The 21,804-nt window shown below is 43.7% G+C and overlaps 1 protein-coding gene across 2 annotated transcripts in view; it reads right to left on the minus strand.

Moving 5' to 3' along the window:
- Positions 1 to 20,670, minus strand: part of jarid2b (jumonji, AT rich interactive domain 2b) — a 105,805-nt gene extending 85,135 nt beyond the window's left edge. The window contains exons 1-2 of one of the 2 annotated variants that reach the window (XM_034200934.1): positions 20,073 to 20,670; positions 9,773 to 10,007 (exon numbers count right to left, since the gene is read on the minus strand). Coding sequence is in view for 1 of the 2 variants with exons in the window: in XM_034200932.1 (XP_034056823.1) it covers positions 20,073 to 20,117 (45 nt within the window). In the remaining variant the exon portion in view is untranslated. The remainder of the gene's footprint in view (positions 1 to 9,772; positions 10,008 to 20,072) is intronic. The other variant, XM_034200932.1, reaches the window with a different exon arrangement.
- Positions 20,671 to 21,804: the final 1,134 nt, after the last annotated feature.

Below are 21,804 nucleotides of genomic sequence, written 5' to 3' on the forward strand. Positions count from 1 at the left end.
ATCTTCCACTCAAATGTCACTTTGCATTGGCCTCAACTTCAGATTGTTGTTCATACATTTCACCCTGCCAAAGGAGCCAGGAACACGTAAAGACAATCAAATGTGTGACCATGTGTGTTCAGGCATGTGTATCCTTATCTCGGCCGAGCAGGAGGCGCGAGTTCAAAAAATGATTTGCGATGCATTTATCCTGCCCTAAAAGCTTAACACCCATATGGCCGGTGCGTACACGCTCGCTTCTCGTTTTTTGCCCGAGACAAAGGGTCACTGAAAGCAATCAATCATAGTGCGGCACTGATGAAAAATGTTCACATTTGTCTCTAGGAAAATAAATCAATCTTAATCTATAGTGTCCCTTTCATTTCACATTGACATAGGGAGTGGGAGGAAAACTAAATCAATAGGAGATAAATGTGCTGTGGCGACAATGACGTGGCTTTAGGTGTGTGCATGTATGTTTAAGCGGTGAAGTCAGCACTGACATTCCTGGGATTTTTCTGAGGCCAAGCATTTGGTTTGACCTTAGAAACCTGACAGTGAAGAGGAAGAAAAAGGAGATGATTTCACAAGAGAAAAGGGGAGAATTGCAAAATTACCAAAAGTGTATCACACATTGGCATAGGTATTGTTTCACTGAGCTCGGTGTTGTATTGCAGCGGCTATGTATGAACTCTACACGCCCTCTAAATTGGGGGTGAGGGGTACTGTGACTCTGGCCCTGGGAAACCACATCTCCCAGGAGGCTCTGGGGATTTATTGACCACAGGGGCAGTCTGGAGGTCTGGGGCTTACACTATCTCTAACCAGTCCAACTGGGAGAAGAAGCAGAAGTAGTACAGGGGAGACCGTGTGTGTGCGCGTGTATGAGCCCGCACAGAGTTGTTCCTGTGCACTGGAGACAGGTTAACTGCCAGTGTCTGCACACAGCGGAAGGCAGGGCAGGGAGCTGCCGCCCCAAACATCCGTTATTTAGAGAGCAGCCATTGATCTCTTTCTTCTCTCCCTCCCCTCCTCTTATATTCCCTTTCTCTGTCTACATCTGTTCCTTCTCTCTCTCTCCCCTTCCCTCACACCTGCTCCCTCTCTCGCTCACCTCCTCCGTTCTGTCTCCCTTTGCCCACCACTTATTCTGCCATGCCTCCCTCCCTCCCTCCCTCCCTCCCTTCTCTCCTTGCCAAGCTACGTCACTCAGCAACTCAAACCACCAGGCAAAAATCACTCCACACAAAGTTAAAGGTCCTTTTTCTCCCTCCGCCCCCTTGTAAGTGTTGTGAGGGAACTGATTCGACTCTAGCCTTTTCCGATAGCCACGCAAACCACATGCACAACATGAAAAGCTCCCTTGGATCTTGTCCACTTCCCAAGATTGTTTTCCCACACAATCAATCCCCCTGCGTTTCTGCAGAATTATGTGAATCGCAGGAGACTTGCGTTTTCTCACCGTACAACCACGAAGGGAGACTCAGGAATGTTTACGACTGTCAGGGGTTCCCCCCAGTTTATTATCACTCAATATTCAGGTTTTTCCTTTCCCACTAAAGCTTCTGAGTGTGGGGGAGAATGGTATCCTGTCAGAAAGATCCAGGAATTCTCTGTGTGAGCACCAGTACAGTGAGGACTCAGTGGGGAGAGAGGCCGGTACACTGAGGCCATTGTGAGCCAGCCAGACACCCACACGTGGTGCTAGGCTAGCAGATACACTCTCATGACTGGAGGGACAAAAGCTGGGTCTCAAATCCACACTAAACTTACACTATAAACTATCAAGCTGTTTGGCAGTTTGAAGTCAAGGAAAATGTATGGACCTTGCCATTCATTCGATGATTTTTTATCCTATTTGCGGAGCTTCTTTTATGTCACTCCATTATCAGTTTTGATTTCCTCCAGATGTGGCTGACTTTCTTCATTGTATTACATTTTGAGACACATCCACCAACAGAAAACTAAAAACACAGGGAGAGTTTGTACACATTGTCTTTGAATACAATCAATGTAATCACTTTCGCTGTGAATACACTACATACTCAAACCAACTAGTATGTTTTGTGGAACTGGGATACACTTAGGGTTATGGGTTTAGTCTAATTTGCAACATAACAATATCTTCTAGTTGAACAAACAAAGTCAAACTAAGATGTTAGTCTTGTGGTGTTTATCGCATAGGTGCCTACACACACTCGCCAGCCTCTCTGGTGTGACTGAGCTGTGCTTTATATTATCAGTACAGCTCAACACATTGGAGGAGGATGTGTGAGTGTGTGGCTTTGCATCATCTCAGCTTTACTCATCACAATGGAGGAGTATGTGTGAGTGCATTTGCGTGTGTACCAACTGCACTCCCTCTTTCCCACACCTCCATTTACCACCTAGGTCACATCTGTCACTTTCCCGGTAAAGTGAAAAGCTCCAAAGTCATTGAAAGGCCTATACAATGAGAGGAAACACAGCCCTTCGCACTCAAACAAATGCTTCCCACCTACGCACGCTGTCACTCACTTTGTCTTGCGTACACAAACACGAGTTTGCTGAAATTACCATCCACAAGACTTAATGATGTGGCTTGCTATATAGACGCAGCATGGTGCCATTTCTCTTTTGTTAAGCACGGGTAAGTGGGATCAAAGACAGCAGCAGCATACTGGGGCAAATGTCAGGTTCTGTTACCAACTACCGCTATAACTTACTGCTGCTATAAAACAGTGTGACCATGTACAGCACCGTACAGTTAAAGTCACATTGCGTGAAGCTAATTTACTGGTTATGGGGCTGAGGAGCGCTGAGTGGACCAAATGTTAAAGGGTTGTGGAAGTGACTCCTTTTTGGAAAACCAGCGGTGATGTAATTAAGACTTTCCCCTTTCTCAACTCTTGATGTTTGTTGGTGATGGAGACTTTTTCTTGCCAGTTGTGTCATAATGAAACTCGTCTGAAATCAGGTTGTTTTCCTGTCAGTGCGGGGAAAAAGTGTGAAGATGATGACTAAGAGTTATTATCTGTAAATAAAACGCCAAACAGAAGCTCAAGTTACATTAGCTTTTCAGTTCATCTTAACCTTAAGAACACGCACATTTAGAAAGCAAATGTAAACGTCTTGTCTTAGAAGATAATACACCTTGTCCATTGGTTTTCAAAGGAATTATATTTTTCCTCAATTTCCTACTGTACCATTTAAAGTGCTTTGCATGACCAAACCACAGGAGGCCCTTGCACAATCCCTGGGGAAACCCTGTGCATGTTTGCGTGCCAGGCATCTCTCCCACTGGTTTGAATAATTAACTTGGGGCCTCTTTATCCTCCGGGCTTATTCAGAGTTGCTGGACCATTGACTCAACCTTTTTCATTCCTTCAGGTTTTGGCTCAAAATGGGGAGTTGGTGCTGGCTCTTATGGGACTGCACTCAAGACACACCACACACTTTCTCCTCGGCAGGGTGTGAAAGTTAGTGGTTTGTGGCAAAGCAAGTCATTTCAGAATAAAAACAAGATGAGCAAGACTAAGATGATGCACAGCTTCTCTGATCTGTTCCAAGTCACCTTAGACTTGGGGATTTCTGGTACTTGTATTTGTTTTTGAGTTTCACAGAAGGAGTAGGCAGAGTATTATACAGATGAGAGATTTCTATGAACAGTAGTGACGGTGATGGAAAACATCATGAGACGTAAGGAACACACTGTTTTTCTATACATTTACCCTTGAAGTTTAATGTTTTTATGTTATTTCTGATAGACAACCTACAGCAATGGTTTTGGGGTTTCTGACAATCCAGCTATACTTGCCAAATCAACTTGCTGTCCAAGTCACTTTATTCCATGAACGTTAGCAAAAACAAATACAGCTCACATACATTTAAAGTTTCCCTGAGCTAAAGTCGCTTAAAGGAAGTGGGAGTTAAGAGCCTCAGCAAAACGCCTGCATTTCAGAATCAATGTTTTATTGACGCGACTGGTAGCGAGCAGCAGTTTTTATTGCATTTGGCAGCCCATTGCTTTAAACACGTGCTGATCTCTCCGCTCATCTATATTCATTTGGAAACTTAACGTATCTTAAAGAGACAGAGGGAGTAAAGGTTGCTCGTGGTCATGGAACACACTAAAGAAAGAAAATGGAGGAAGGCCCTTAACATGAACCGAATCCCTCACGAGAAATACTCCATATGCTCAATGTGCAAACCTTTAGCAGCATGTTGTTAACATGTAGCTTTACTGAGTGTACGTTCAATCAACCAACGCATCTTCACAGACAGATCTCAACATGAGTCAGTATCTAAAGAAAGTATTACAGGTTGAGAAAGCCTTTTTTCCCATTCTTACATCTGCAGTATATCAACACAAACAGCGTGTTTGCTTACATACATTATATATTTTGTTCTCTGCTAAATGTACAAACAATGTACAACAATATGCAGCTCTTCTATAGGGTACAACCAAGGACATAGCTCAGCAGCCATTAAGGAGCAATCTCCAGCTCTGGTTTCACTTGCCATTAGCCATTCAGAGCCATGACAATACCCAGGGGGGCAGACAGTGCAGCTCTGGCTTTTCCACTCTATGTTAATCAGTTTCCTCTATATACTTATATTTCTCACCAATTCTTACAGCAAGACCGTGTTTTGCAAGATGATATTTTCATGTAAATGTCTAATTAAAATGAATGTCCCTGCCCATATTAAAGAGGGTAGCATTTTTGAGGAGAGGCAGTCAACCCTCAACCCCAGCGACCCCAGGGAGGCATCATCCAGGTCACAGAGGTCGTGTTTTCATGTTGTGCACGCACTACTGCACGTACCATCGAGTGGTTAGTGTCCCATGCCAAACGTCACGTTAACTGCAGCTATCTTTAAAGATATCATTTAGAAACGACAATCATTTAGCTGTTGGGATTTTAAAGAATGAAAACAATCTGAGAAATGAACATGGATACTAAATCCTGAATACAATGGATTCAACCTGCTATATTATCCTATGAGTCCGTTTTCCCATACTCCTTCCCTCCTTACCCTGCCCCTCTTCCCCCAGCTCCGGTCCCAGATTACCCATCAATCCCATTTCATTTCACTGGCTCAGACAGCCCACCAATCAGGTGGAAGGATGCGCAGGAATATAACAGTGGATTGGCTCGTAGGGGGGGTAAGGGGTGGAGCCGCTCAGCCATCCCCTAACAACAGCAGTGTGCTGTGAAATGAGTGAGTGAGCATGAGTCGGAAAGAATTCACTCGTCCATTTTCACCGTCTGTAGCGTTGAGCTCTTCCTCTCTATTCTTTATTTCCCCTCGTGCCAAAGCCCTTCTGTCTTCCTCTGAATCTTCTGTGCACACTTGCTGAGTCTCAAAAATAGTTCTCTCCTCCTGTCCAGTGCCCCACCCCCCCCGTTTTATTTTTGCTCAGTCGGCTGTCAGTCTGCATATGACTGCTGACTCTGTTGCTCGCAGCGACACTGAACAGAGCTGTGCCGGGGCTTCAGCCGTCACACACACATACTTCCCCGATGCTGGGGAAGTCGGGGGAGGTCAGCCCGGTTCTTTGCGGAAGGAAGCAAATTACACACTGCACTACACATGCCCACACACACACACACACGAATATGCTCTCGCACGCACACAATCCGCTAAGCTCGGGTTGAGCGGGGTCTTTTCGCTGACCTACTTCTTTACCGTCATTCAGAAGCAAACACTGGGCACACTCGCACTCAACATAAACTCTGCAATAAAGACTGTTGGTCGCATGATGTGAATGTTTAGGATCAAGAGGGGGGCCCCTAACAACACAGCCCCCTCCACCGCACCCCACCATCTTTCCTGTGGTGTGAAGACGGCAACAAAAAGAGGCCCACTTCTGAAGACTAAAGGTGTTAACAGCCAGCTACAGCCCTAGCAGCCATCTTGTCCATTTGTGTGCGTGAGAATAATAGAATGACAGTCAAATGAAAAAGCAGAAATTCTGTGTTTGTGTTATGACACAGGCCAGTTCTGACATTCATTCTTCTTTTCAGTATGAATGTGAGAAGGAATTTTTACTACCATCACATCTTTAATTCTGTCCCATGATCCTCTCATGACAGCGAAGCTCTTCACATATCCATTTAGACTGCTTCTGACCTAAAACGACCGTGACTTTATCTGCTTCTGTCTTTGGGCAATGCCTTTTAAAAATAAAAAAAGTTTGTTGAAATCTAAAAGATAGCTAACACTCTACCGATGCCCCTTCTTTATCTCTGGAACGATATCAAGGACAAAGCGCTTCAAGCTTTAACAACCTCGTCTTGGCCTCTGTCAGGGCCACATGTTGTTTGCAGGTTATAACTGACATTTAAAAGACTGAACTTTATTTTCTTGTAAATGGTGTTTCAACACATAGTAGAGCCTTTAGTAAACTGTCATTCATTCAAGATCAGCAGCTGCTGGATTATACTCTATTAATATAGACCAAGTGAATGGCAGCCTTTTACCAACTCTGGCACAAAAGTTCTTCCATTCACATCTGTCTGCATGAAAGGAACCCACTGGACACTCTTTATTTCTCCTGAGGGAAGACCTCAATAGACACGAGAAATGCCGCCTACGTGCAGAGCTTCACGCTCTCAAATAAGGATATATATTTGCGAGGACCCTTTGCATTAGCAGCCTGTTCAATTCAGAGTTCAAGGTGGTTTCCAGAAAGAAATTGATATGAAGTCTTTGGTTAAATCAATGCAACATTACCACGCAGCTGTGTTTTTGTTTTTTTGGAATGCTGTTTGCCCGGTCGCGAATTTAAAGCTAGTTGATGGTAACCATTTATGCCATAACACCTGCAGCCTAAAAGGTGAATATGAGAGGGGAAGAGAGGTGCTTCCCAGACACACAAAGGCCTTATCACAGATATCCCACCACGACACACACACACACACACAACGCAGGAAGCCCACAGAGGGTCGAAGCATGTGCTCATTGTCAGGGGGTCTCATGAGCCCCCCTGCTCTTTCAGGCCTGACAATAGCAGCATTGATAACACCTACCAGCTAGAAAGATACAAAAGGAGAGGGAGAAGGAAATGAGGGACAAAGAGAAATGGAAGGGAAAAGGCATGTCAATAGATATTCATTTGTTTCCTTGTCATGCAGAACATTTTCCCTGTAAGTGAAGTCTTTTCCTCTTCAATATAAACAGGCCACGCCTGAAAAAAGTTGGAGTTAGACGAGTTAAAAAACAAACAAAGCCGATATAATAACTTGATAACCTTGCATTTTATATCAATCGTTCAATCAGCCACTCAGGCAGCCGCTGGTGGGTCAGGTTGGGCACGCTCAGAATAGACTGCGGCAGTGAGTGACAGCTGCCTTCATAAATCAATCCCTTTGACAAGTTATTCGTACATCAACACCCTCGTTTATGGAAATCATATGCAAACTGGCTGTTGAGCACAAGAAGCAGTTACAAGGGACTTATCCAATTCGCCGCAAGATCATTTGGTGTTCTCGCAGTGACAAATCTTTTTTATCGCAAGCTTCCACTAACAAGGAGAGAGAACGATGAAACCCAACTAGCTTGGATCTGCAACTTAGAAAGCTCCAACCATTGCCAAGTAGAATCATTTGAAATGTGCACATCTTCACAAAAAATCTTCAATAGAAAATGATATCCCTCCTTAAAGCAGCAGACGTTGAAGCACATCCCTATGATCGTGCAACCACTAGGAATTGTGGGGCTCATGTCAACAGCTCAGACCAAGCCTGAAACAATAAATATCTAATCCCCATCATGTTACAGAGCTCCGGGACCCCTGAATCTCCCCCCCCATACAGTGCCCCCGCCTGTGCCACAAGTGAAGGGAGTAATCAATGGAATTTGGCGTGTGCTACAGAAGAAATAACAATAACAAGTGAATGAAAGATTAAGAGTTGTGTGTGAGCGTTTGACAGATAATCTCAGTGTCATGCTTCAATTCACAGGAACATGACCAAGACAAAAAAAACTAAGGCACAACTCGAAGAGAATGGCGGTGATGTTGAGTACAAAATCATCTTTACTTCCCATGATGCCACCTTGGCGACTAGTTTCACTGGAGCTGGTATGTCATGAGGCAGAACTGATATTCATACAGGGTCAATAAGTCTGACCCGAGTGAATAAAAGCCGCTGTAATGTCCTTAACATCTTGTATTTTCCCGTAATGACACCACTATGAGGGTTCTGTGTTAACCTCAAAAAGATGTGCTACGTTTTACTACACCAATTCAATGCAATGAGGCACCAAACAATTCTCCTGCTCCAACCACACCGATCAGGAGAAATGGCATGTCGTGCAAGCCGAAGTCGACACAGATTAAAAATTCAATATAGGCCAAGTCGCTCGATATCATAACCGTCATATTTCAACCACGCTAATCAAATTCACAAGCGTGACCTCTGGGGTATATTAAATGTGTATATAACATGCGTCATCCCTCAAATCTTTTGCAGGCGAGATATCCATCTACTCTAGTAAATACAGCGTAAAAAAGGTGAGCCAGCAGTCGTCGCAGTAGCTGCAGCAAATTCGCTCCCCATAAAAATGAGCAGTGGATAGATTTCAGCGTGCAGCTTGCCAGAGCCACGGGAGGGAGACTAAATGATTATGTTACAACAACATCGCTCCAGCTTTTAGAAAACAACAATCAGGGCCGGGGTAGGATTTTGCGGCCGAAGAAAATTAAAGGGGTGTGGGAGCGAGACAGGCTGAGGGAGGGAGAGTGGGAGACAGATTTTATGGACATCCTCAGGGGGCTATGCAACTAGCAACTAGCCTGCTCCAACATTCATACATCCTCTTTATGGGTTGACAGAAGGAGGAGGCACGAAAGAGATAAGCTTCTTCTCCGTCTAAGAAAATATGACAGGCTGATTCTCTGCAAACCCTGTTTGGGCCTTTTCGACGAGTTCAAACCCAAAACGACAACACTTCCTCTCAACATACAGTGTTGCACCACTGGGGACGATAGAAAAACTACGCCTGCGCTGTGGCCTGTGAAGGGTTAACCCAGAGCAGGCTGAGCCTAATGCAGATTGTCAGGGAGATAAGATTACCAGTTAGTGCGGTAGTTAATGGAAGCCACCACAGACCTCCACTGACAGTTGACAGGAAAAGCAGGCACGGGGCCGGACCACGGTCTCACAAGTACCCCCTTTCAGACCGTCACAGTCACGCCGGTTAGGCCCGTCCACATAGTCAAAGCACGTATATCATCCAAACCAGCTTCACAGCATCGGGTAAGCAAGTCTATGAACCTCAGCAGCCAAAAATGATTCAGTGACGTAAAATCCACACATATGGGTCCAACATGCTGAGTGCACCGTAACTTCATATTCTCATCTCTGGTATGGGAATGATAAGAGACAGGCAGAAGATCTACTGGATTAAGGAAAGATGTCTCTTATCAGGTTCAATTTCCACAAGCTTTGGCCAGAGATACATCTATATTTCGAACTTGCTTTGCACGACCACATTCCTCATGCTTAAAACTAGATTTATAACCAGATAAAACTTGATCGCACAGAAAAAAAATGAATCACTTAAAGGAAGCCATGAATAAAAAGACTCTTCATCTCACAGGAAATAGGCCTGCAGAAGTTAGGCAAGAATACAGAACTTTTAATGTAAAATATGTGTAATTAAAAAACACAGAACAAAAGCAGCTCAACCTGTTCACAAATGTTACTCAGGATCCCAGGCAACATTGAAACCAACATCAAACACATCCTGTGCTTCACTGAAGCACACTCAATTTACAATGCAGCACAACTGCTCATTTACAACTCACCTAGACCTCATAGTGCTACATCCAAAGCTTATTTTCTCTGTATTCTGCTGTGTCCAACATCTTAAGCCTTTTAAAGCCTCTGCTTGTGTGTCTGTGTGTGTGTGTGTTGCTGTATGACTGCAGATTACAGTGTAGCCAGAGAACGTTATGAAACAAAGCCAGGGCTTAGGCAAGGGAGTTCCTTTGCTTGGGGAGTTGTAGTGCGGGCCCAAGAGTCCATTCGCTGGCACAACCGCTGGCACAAAAAAAAGACAAGAGGCAATTAAGAAATTATTTTCACCTCACAGCTTGGGACAAAAACCTCGTACCTCACCCCGCCCCTCGCTGCACTCACTCCGCTATCGCACACAAAGGCAAAGTCTCCGAGGCCTAAGGGGCCCAGAGAAAGGGGGGAATGAGACTGACAGAATACATAGAGAAGATGAGAGATACTGAGACAAGGTAAATGAAAGATTGTGTGCAAAAGCAATGGAGCAGGCAGAGTAGATGGAGGTGGAGTGGAAAGCAAGAATGTGAGAAAGAGGTGAATAATGGCGTTGGTACAGTGGGGATGAAGAATGAAGGTGATGCATGGGGGGCGATTAGACGGTATGTAGCTAGAAACCCACAGGAGAGAGAGAGAGAGAGAGAGAGAGGTGCCCACATGTGTAGTTCAGACTATCATTGGTAGATCTCAAAGGAGGTCCGAATACAGAGGGAAATTAATTAATTTATGACGATCAAAGAAGAAAGAGGTAGCTCAAAAATGTCAACCAGGCAGCTCAAACACAACTGCATGGGTGGAGCAGGTATTTTGTTGGTGCACCTTCAAATGAAGATAAATAAATATCTGTTGTGGGTTTGTTTTTGAGTCAGTCAGCTGTCTCAGAGTCATCTACGAAATAAATGACCTTATATCCGTCTGCCTTTCAAATAAATCCATTAATGATGTTGAGGGTATAACTAACCAAATAGATTGAGTAAGATAGTGAATTTCTCACACTAAGACACTGTCAAAGTTTCTTTAAATAATATACCACGCCACATTAAAATAAACCTCTGAGTCAAAGCTCTAGTTCCAATGAAACTGCACAGCTTAATATTACTCGTTACTTGACTTCTGATGTAAAAATGATGTGAAACTTCAGATTTGTGTGCAATAAAGTGCATTACAAACATGAAAACATTATGCCAACACTACACTGGCATCATATAAACCTCCTGCTATTGTTCACTTATTTAGTCATATCTGTGCTGAATCCAAAACTTAAAAACAAATCTCGTATACGAATGAACGATATGAGTAATATGAAATTCCATTATTGGTGGGGGTGGTGTTCAAAGTGGAAATGACAGTGTGGATACTGGTTGAACAACCTACTGTCAGGAAATGGGCCATCATCATAAATTGCGAGAACTATGGTTTCTTATGACTACTGCAATTTACGGAATAGACATTACAAATGTTGGGAAATACAAGAAAAACACCAGTAGAGGAACTTTGGCAAAAAGTGTTGGTTTTATTTATCTTTTTCTCATCTAAGAGGCAACAGAAAAAACAGGGCATTTGAAAGTATTTGTCAAAAAAATGTCCCTTCTCAACTACTTTGTCTCAGTTTCACTTTTTTGCACCTTATTTCTCTGACTCGCATGATTGCAAGACAGATCGAGTAACTTCCCCAGCATGCAGCCAGGAACCAGATGCTCCAACAACAATATAACGTTACTCTTCATTTACTTCCACGCCCTCATGAGCTAGCCATGAAACAAAAAGGAAGAGATGTTTGACTTGCTCAGAAACCTTGTCAGCATGTCAGTTTCTATAGAAACCTGGGGGTGGGAGGTGTAAATCCCCCCCAATCACTCATGCCACACACACACAGGCAAAGAGATGAGTGAAGCAGCTGAGGGGGGTATACTCTCTAGTCACCATGGTAACTTCCTGCTAGTTGGCTTACAAATTCTGTTTACCCAGAGTTTGTTTCGATGTTCTCTTTAGTGCTAACAAACACCTGCATTACTAATTTCAAAACATGTGAAAGTGAGCGAACATCTACGGCAGTTATTCTTGGAGTCAACCAGTGGTTACCTCATTTCCTTTCCTCAAACAATCATATCAAAAAGCAGCGAAGGTTTGTGTAAGCCCTCATGATTTCCATGCGCTTTTCCAGGAGCTGCGTTTTGTACGGAGCGTTTCTTCAACAGAGATTGCGAGACAGGCCTTGCGGTCACTGTGAATATTCCACTTGAGAGAATGCCTAATTTGATTATTTCTATCCTCTTGGATTTGTTCTCCTTGACGATCACAGGTTGTGATTTCCAGGGCTGGCCCCTCTCTCTCTCTCTCGCCCCTCTCTCTCTCTCTCTCTCTCTCCCCCCTCCAGGCCTTGTGGTGTTTGATCCAGGGCCAGGGGAGGCCGGCCAGACATTCAGCCCAGACTCTGGCGCCCTTCCCTCAGTGTACCATGCACTCTAGCTCCCTGCTGTGAGGCCTGGAGGAAATCATGCAGCCAGGAGAATTATAAAAGCCCTCATCTACTGAGCAGAGGTTAAAAAAACAGGGGGAACAATACCTTTGACTCTCTGTGGAGAAACTTTAAAAAGCACCTATTGCTAACAAAAGAAAATCAATAGGCAAAAAAAAAGAAGAAAATAAATCAATATTCCTGAACTGACTCTTGTAAATTAATTCTGCTTTTATACAGCATGTTATTTATAGATATAGGAACAACCCGAGGACACCCTTAAAGTATTTCACATCAAGAGATTAGAATGAATACACATTTCAGAACGCTGTTTACATTTTTTTTTTGTGCACAGGCAATACAGAAACCACAAGATTAAAGTCCAGAATCACATCTGGCAAAGTTGGTTTTGCAGGGGGTTCATTCACACAGCTGTGTAAGACCAAACTGGAAAGAGGAATCAAAAGTTTCCTTTGGCAGACAAATCAAAACAAAACAGAGGGAAGAATGTGAGATGCCGTGTGAGTGAGAAACCCAAGCAGGAGAGCTTCAAAAACAACCAAAGCATGTCGAGAAGCAGTCGGATCTTTCAGGTAAATGTTTGTCACGTGCAAACACAGACTCAGTCAAATTAAAACTGAGAGCAAAGACAACAGATCCTCTCGATCGTGCGGCAGATTCTCCTCTTCTGTGCGAGGTAATTTCGCAGCTAGGCGAGGAGAAAACACCCCCGCTTCTTCCGTCCTCACTCCAGCGCTATCCCACAGAAAACTCCCAACGCCTCTCTCCTTGCTTTGTAGCTGCGCTGAGTAATAGAGCGAACGAGTTGAGAGGGAGGAGGTGAGAGATAGAGTGGAACAGCGGGGGAAAAAATCCACTCAGTATTCTATTACAAGACAAGAAGGGGGGGGGGGGGGGGGAAGTAATGCGTTTCTCATGGAGGTTGGAGGAACGGGTTGTAGGTTGGACGCAAACAGAATGTGTATCTATTGACCTACGAATCAAATAAAACGTTTATTCGGCCTCTTAGAGCCCTGAAACACCCACCAGCGATACACCTTCTCATCTTCCTTCATCTCACCTCATATAGGCTGAGCTGAAACAGTAACCAGCATAACTCAGCAGTAAATAGGATAAACGGACTCAAACTGTGTTTCAGCCTTAAAAAATACTCCTGTCCATCCTACAATTACAGTTTTGGCAGCTGGCATTGGTGAGTGAGGGCCAGATGCCGTTAACAGCTTTTCTGTAACCCCTCATTTTCCTCAGTCCAAAACACATCATATACAACCACTTGTGTGCCTTGAATAAATATATATGTGTGTCTTTACACCATGCCACCTTTACAACATCTGCTTATTTTTCAAATATTTCAGCATGGGGTGAAGTACAGATTAGACAGCAACAGTGGTCACCCAGACACTTTGCTCCACTGGCTTATTACTCCCCTGGTTGGGGAATGGAGGAGGGAGGGAGGGAGGGAAGTGTCATCCTGAATTAAGGCCTCCCTAGCAAGGGGCTAAATGCTTGGTGAAAAGGGTTGCACTGGAGAGCTCTTTCACAGAAGGCAGGTCAGCATTACACAACTAGCCAAGCATGTTGGAGAGCCATAAATGACCGTCGGGAAAAAGAGATATAATAGTCAAATGTAAAAAAAATAAAGTTATCACAGGGAAATACCCTCATGAGACATTACATGAGCAATTTAGCAACCAAGGCAGCGCGGCGCCAAAGAGGACCTGAGTGGCCAGTGGCTTGTTGGCAGAGAAAAAGGAACTGCTCCATCATAAAGAAAGTGATTCATAGATTACTGCACTTGGTAGATAGCTCATGAGACCATACCATGAACAGTATACGAATGGTAAATCTGAATAAGATTACCGAACTGAAATCTGATGACTGTACCAGCTATCTGTACAGAAATATGATAAGTCAGCATAACGCATTTTTATAAGAATATACTAACGCCATAAGCTTCAGGATAAACTAATCTTATTATCACAGTAAAGACAGTTTATGATGTTGCCTTCAGAGTCTTACTGGCATATGTTCCACAGTGAAACTGGTATTCCGGGCAGAAAGAGAGGGAATAATGGAGGATCGATACCGACTGAGCTTCTGCTCTGTTGCTTCATCCCTCGAGGCTTAATTCACTGGATGTGTAAAGACGATGGTGTCACAATAGGGGATCAGATGGGATTGACCACAGGATGAAAATGTAAGGAGTGTTTATTAAACTGATGTAGCAGAGATGAGTGGGAAGAGGGTGAGCTGGGATTGGTCATAAGGTTGTCTGACAGATGAACATAATGGTCCATTAAAAGCTAATGCCAGACTAAGCTACATTAGCTTGGTGATACAAAACAAATGGATGGAAAACAACCTCATGTCTCCTCGTTCAGCTTTACAGAGCTTAAAGGGAGGACAACTGAAAGTTCAACTAAAAGCAAAAAGGCACACGAAGTGTTGTATGATTATTTTGTGTATTTTTCTCAAAAGAGAATATATAATAATGCTTGGAAGAAGCTACAGTAAATAAAAACAACCCAGTCAATTGTTTTCTTTTCACTCTACTATTGCCGAATGTCCTTCATGGACACTACAAACCCTGCAAGGCCGAACCAAAGACAAAGCTAAAGTGTTGATTCAGCTTCGTAGGGATCCTGAATGGATAAGCTGTGGCAACCACTCACTCATTCACTCACAATTGCATGAGTGAGCATGTGTGTACACACACACACACACACACACACACACACACACACACACACACACACACACACACACACACACACACACAGAACCTCTCAGGGCCTGACCAGCTGTCTCACCCCCCCCTCCTCCCCATCCAAACCCACAGGAGCAGGATATAAATCACTCGGCAGAATGAAGACGTGCACGGAGGGAACGCACGTGGTGTACGTGACACACACACACACAGGGCCCCCTCTTATATTGGCTGTCCACAACAGCACCAAGTCCAACCGTGCCGTGTGTCCAACTACTGAAGCATATGCAGTAAAACACACCTCCATAGACCTACGTGCACACTGCTCTCAACAGAAACACACATATCATATAACAAAGAAAGTCACGCCCAGTTTTATGTATTTACTTCTGCAAATATCCTACGTTGCAGACGTCACTAGACATTTGGTGTTAAGGGTGGCTTTAAAAGAGAAACCAGTTCCTATCACCTACTGACTGCAAGTGAACACCTTTGCCTGTGTGCGTGAGTGAGTGCTTGTGCCAGCCAAGAGCCGGAGATTGTGCTCAATGCCAACAGCTGATAAGGGAAAAAGGTCATATTGCATAAGAGCAGTTTGGGCCGTGTGTGTGACATAATGATGTAGAAAACTGACACAAAAGAAAAGAAAGATTTAGTAAAGAGTAAAAAAGGGAGTGTGTGAGAGGAAAGAGCCGAGCGGTGACGCATTTGGCGGCTGAATATCCATCGGCAGTCCAAATTGAAGCCGGCAGCTCAGAGAGCCTGTAATGATGCCTCTCTGTTGGCAAAGCAGAATTTATCTAAGAGGAAAAAAGGGCTGCCACCTCCTAATTTCAGCACAAATGCATTAAATACATAAATAATGGTGAAATGAACTAGGCTGGGCTCGCCAACTTCACTTCCAGAAATGTTTTCTGGCAGCGCTTGTTGAGTCGGCGATCCCTGCGAGAGAGGAGTGATGAGGCAAAAGGGATGAGGCTGGGCCTGCAGCGTGGGAAGGACCGTGCTCTGACACAAAAATGTTGAAGGGTGACGACATGTGAACCGAGGCCTGGCCTTGTTTAACTACCCGACAGGTTTTTCTAGTAGAAAATTAATTGTCACTAGGACACCAAGAGAAAAATGTTTACTTATGAGAGGTATGCTTTATGCTTTCTCTGAAACAGGGCGGAGTAACACAGTCTCCTGCTTCAGTTATTTTATATTGTGGGTAAAATGTTAGCAATCGTAATCAGCAATTTAATTACGCTGCAAGTTACTTTCATGGCAGGCTGATAGTTTGTTTTCTGCATGGGTAAAAATTCATAGAACATCAGACTGACAAAACATTTAAGCATATATGGAAAGCACTTTTATCTTTTGCAGTAGTGCCTTTCACAGGTGCCACGTAGAACGTAACCATAGTAAATGTAATTAAATAAACAGGCAGTAAAACGTTGCTTTAGCCACAGTACACTTTGGTATGCCTTGGTAGCTATAGTGACGGGGAGGTTGCAAAGTGAACCCTGCCATGTTGCACACATGAGGAGAAGGTAGCTTATGAAAGAAGAATTTGCATTGAAACATAAGGTTAAATGAAGCACATTGAGGCTCAGGCACGGTGAAAAAACAACCCTGTGACCCTCTCTTCATGGTCCGACATGAGGCGCCACATTTCATTTGGGACAGCCCAAGAACGAGAGAGCAGTCAAGAGAGAGAGAGGGAGATAAAGAGAGGAAAGGGAGGAGAGGAGGGGGAGAGTCTGTGCCTTTGCACTCCCCACTCTCTATTTTTGTTTCCTCTTTTTGTGCACGCTCAACGCACACACTCACAGTGCAATGGATTTCCAACTTGGCCCTCATCAGTTGTGCGCCTGATGAAACAAACACTGACAGCCTCTTTACATTTGTAAAGGCCCCTGCAGCAGCTGTGCTTGTCCCACACACACCATGCGTGCACACAAACACGCACTCACACAACCTTTGAATCTGAGGCCTAGCCCCAGCTGGGGCCTACAGGAAAAGCCGACTCTGCACAAAATGGCCCAGGCTGCACTGAGCTACACTCTGCCGTGCTCTCCTGCTATTCTCACTTAAACGCATTCACAAGCACACACACACACACTGTGTGTGTCATGTTTCGTTAGATAGAACAACAGTGCCGCACATTAGCGGCTGTTCCCTGAGACATTACACAGCACCTTCCTACAGCCACTGGTTTGAAAGGTACCTGCATATAACAAAAATAAACCTATAAATTGCACCATTTAAGTCATTTTAAAATGGGGAGATGAAGGAGAACGTGAACTGGTCTGCAGTGTCACCCTGTCTGACATTGGTGACTAAGCATCCTTGGAGAAAGAAAACTGACACGGCAATTTAGCTTTGATCTTGTTGGTTGCATTCACCTTGGCGGCTATAAATTCCAAAGGAAATGGGTATTGCCTTGTTTGCTTTTGTTAAGGCCATATCCCCCCTTTTCAATCATTTTATGACTGATGCATTTTAATATCATTCACAGCTAGTGGGTGTTTGTTAGGTGCAGAGGGTGGGGGCAGAGGGGTAACAACTCACACTCATGTTTCAGGGGAAATGGTTAAGCCAAGCATGTATAATTGTTTTACGCTAATTAAGGGGGGTATGAGAGGGGGGAGAAGGGGATCAGTAGGGGCCAGGAGTCCCGTCTCAAAGCCTGGAGGAAGGCTCGAGGATCTGGACCCCTCCAGGTTGTTGTAGAAAATGCACATTTGTAAGCCTTATTTGGTGTGGGCCAGCCTTTGTGCATCAACTGCAGCTGCCGAAAACCCATGACAGATGTGACACACATGCACGCACACACGGACAGAAACATGCATCCTGAAGTCGAGCACACAGACAAACCATTTCCTTATGAATAGAACAAATCAAATACAATTTTAGAGTGTGACACAGTTGGCCATCACAGTCTGGCTCAATTTTAAGTGGGGTCATTGGTTCCAGTTAGTCATAATTTCTGTAGCACATCCTGTTTCTTCAAACAAATTCACAACAACTTAAGTTCAATCTTACCTTTGCCATACTCACCTTTTTCACAAATGGAAAATAAAAAGTAAGTTACTGTAACTACTTTGTTAATCAAAAGGTGTAAAAAAAATCCCTGTAAGGGCTAAATATACTGACTGACAGAGGATGGGATGTTAATCATATAACTTGTGTCCATTAGAAACATGGGTTGAAATGTTCCATGGCAGATTGACTTTTTCTGTCTGCCTTCTTTGGGATGAGTCACATTCACGTTGCTTTCAAACTGAAAATTGTCAGTTCTCTATACTGACAATAGTTTAGCAAAATAGTCAGACTATGCTCTAATTGATTACATTATAAATGCATTACATTCCTTGTACTTGTTTAGAGGAACAGAAAAATCCCCAGTTAAATTAAGATCCAAGAATGCATGGACACAAATCTCTGTAGTCCAATTGGACGCTTGCTCCTACAAACCTGTTGCTCAGTTTGGCCTTTTTGCAGTATGTCCTTCAGTACTAAATACAGTTGTTTAACTGTTCCGGTAAGAAATTAAAATCGCCAACAATCTGTCTGCCGGAAGAAACACATTTTAAATACACTCCACGTGTTGTTTGGGTGGGGGTGGGGGGATGTTGGCTCTGCTGACTTCAGCTTCACAGCGTTAACAGATATGATATGACTAATGCAATTAAACGCAACAATATACCTATACGCTGGCCTGACGAAAATGCACAGAAACAATCCACAAAGAGGTGCAAACAAACTTTAAAAGCTCAGACACAGAGGCCCGGAAAGTCTGCATGAGACTCGAATGAGTAACTCATTCGAGTGATATGCTGAGCCATTCACACTTTGCAAGATTAAAACTCTTTGTTTCATTCAGGAAGGAGGATAAAAAGGCGTTCACTAGACCAAAATAACTACAATTTAAATCAAGTATAGCCTTAACTGTTTTATTCTGCAGCCCCTTCCCCATAAATGTACCAGTGTTACTTGCAGAAAGAAAATGGTTGCTTCTTGGTATCGCTTCATACATGAGCCCCTGCAATGCGACTGAACACAGCCTCTTTGAAAGACTCAGAAACATTGTGATAAACCACGTCGGCCATGTAATGTGTAGTTTCATGTGATTTCGGTGGCTGAGGACGAGACCTTAACGCAAGTAAACTAATCGCCCGTAGCGTTGCAAAAATTGAGTTATTCCTCTACGGGCTGCTGCTATATGTTCGTTCACAGAGGTCACACGGAGACCGGCAATATTACTGAGACCCCGTGGACTTGTCATTTATAGGAGGACTAATGGCAAATACCCCCATATAACAACAACCCCAAGAGTGTCCCCACACCGGTGCAAGTGCTGGAAATTGAACGAATATGCTGAATTGCATGACCCCCTTTCCTCCTCCTCCGCCTCCTCCTCCTGCTGCTGCTCTACCTCACTCTTTATGGAGAGAATTAAAGAGCCACAACAGTCCGCGAAACATGTCGGTTTGCCAGCCCTACAGCAAAAACACAACACCGGCTTTCACAATGCTGCCTTCAACAAAAACCTCTTTACGTTTCAACATGCGAACGGTTTTTTAAAAGTGTATTGTTAGGGTGACGGTTTAGTTTGAAGCGGAGATAAAATGCTCAGCATGGGACGAAATGGAAGCCGAAATAGCTGAGCCATGGCCGACAGGCTCGTCTTCACGGCTGTGAATAGGAAGAAATGGGGCGCGAACAAAAGCATTTTTCGAAAACAGTTTGCCAAGTCTTTTAATTTCCTGCCCTTTGTAGCTTTATCGCGTTACCCTCCATGCATCCCCCCATCAAGCATCAAAACGAGTCAAAATGAGCGAAGCAATCCCCCCCAAAGCACCCGATGTTAAAATAGCCTAAAACATGTCTGATGTAGAAGAAACGCTGCAACAGACACTGAATAAACATTGCTGTCTCTTTAAATAAAAAGCATTGAGGTAACTTACAGCCGTTACCTTTTAAAAAGGACATTTGACCCAAATAGTACACAAGCTGCCTGATGGTAACCTTCACAGTCCGTGATGAAAGTTTATGCATTTTTCATCGAGACAAGCAAGGCAAACTTGAATAGAGCAATTGCATTTGTGAGCAAATTCAACAAAGGTGTGTGTGTTTTACTTACATATTTCTTTTGAATGATATTTCTCTTGGGTCTTTCCTTGCTCATTATGCAATCCCAGAAAAAAATGTTAGGCTATAGAGAGAATGGCCACATGAATTTCTTTCTTTGACTCTCGCCTCTCCCGGAGCACCAGCAAATGACGATTTAAATCCCCGGCTCTGTAGGAAAAAGCTTGCTGGCTTTGCAGAATCCTCCTTCGGCGTTTCCCCTTCAACTATTCGGTTATAAATCCCACAATTTAAGGATCGACGACGGACTGGACCCAAACTCACTTGGGGATAACATAGTCAAAACAAATGCACAACAATAAGTTCCATTCGCCAAAACAGCTCGGCTTCTCGTCTCGGCGCACTCACTCCCGGCTCTTTTCAAATGCATGAATATACTTGAGGTGATGCCGACGAGTTACATCTTGTTCGAGATGACGAAACGACGAGAAATTAATAAATTAAAAATTAAAAAGAAAACGTTAGGTGTCACGTCGTTATTTAGCTGGAGCCTGCGGTCGACGACAGAGCTCTCCAGCGGCACGGCTCTACTGACTGCGAGCAGCTCCTTTCTTCCCCAGCCTCCGCCTCTCAGCCTATCACATCCTGCACCATTCAGCGGCAACTTCAAACTCCCATAGAGACAACCCGAAACACTGAACACTACCACATATTCCTGTACCATTCTTTTATCGACGTATACTTTTTTTGGTGGTAATTGCAACTGACAGTTTGTGGCAAACTTACAATAAATGGTGCATTTCAACGCGTGTACTTTTCTTGAGGCTTTATGTGACATTTCAAGAAGACCTGCGTGGTCACAACAAGTAAGATAGGCCTACTAGGCCTACTATGCTGGTTGTTTTTAAAATGATGTGATCTTAATATTTCTATCTAGAACATGTGTCTATGTACATGATTTCATGACAAGCAACCACATGTTTTTGATATTGAATTGGTGGTTGGTGGTATATGTGGTAGTTTTGCATGTGTTACAGTCCTTTCTAAAGCTAAAAGAAGTATTCCTAAAAGAGCTGAGGACAAAGTGAGGATTCCTTATGCAAATGCAAGCCCCCAACCCCCACTCTCCACACCACCCCCACAACCTGATGTTGGTTAAACATTAAGTACATTTTATAAAATGCTTTTCTCTTTCAGTTTAGTTTGGGAGGGGGGGCTGCATGCAAAGCCTTAAGTCTAGGTAGGGTAGTAAAGAGAAGAGATGGTGTAGTCAATGTTCAACAAAAGTAACTTCTACACATCTGTTTCCTGAGCTCATAGAACAATACATCTGTAACCAGATTTAGCTTTTCTCTTTGAAGCCATGGGGGAACCCCCACCACTTGTTGTATTACTACTAACTTAATGTTCGTTGTTGACCAGGAGATTAGTCATACACCTCCAATAAAAATTGCCATCGTCAATTGAGCTGACAAATGTCTCACTAAGTCCAACAAAAATAGATTATGGGAATACGTTGTTTGCTTCATTTACTTTTACCTAAGTTGACTGCACATTTTCGAATTATCTGTCCATTTTACATGCACAGCTTTTTAATGTTTAAACCAACATCTTGTTTTTAAATGGTGTGCCTATCAGGACTCATACAGGTTTTTCAGGTATTATTCACACTTGTTTGATCCACTCTGATATGAATACTGGCTGGGTGTTCTCCTCCCCCTCACTAGAAGTGGGCCCGCTGTGTCATTATTATAATATACTGAGTGGGATGGTTGCTCCATGAA

Source organism: Gymnodraco acuticeps, unplaced genomic scaffold (assembly GCF_902827175.1).
Source record: "Gymnodraco acuticeps unplaced genomic scaffold, fGymAcu1.1, whole genome shotgun sequence".
In the NCBI taxonomy this organism is placed as follows: Eukaryota; Metazoa; Chordata; class Actinopteri; order Perciformes; family Bathydraconidae; genus Gymnodraco; species Gymnodraco acuticeps.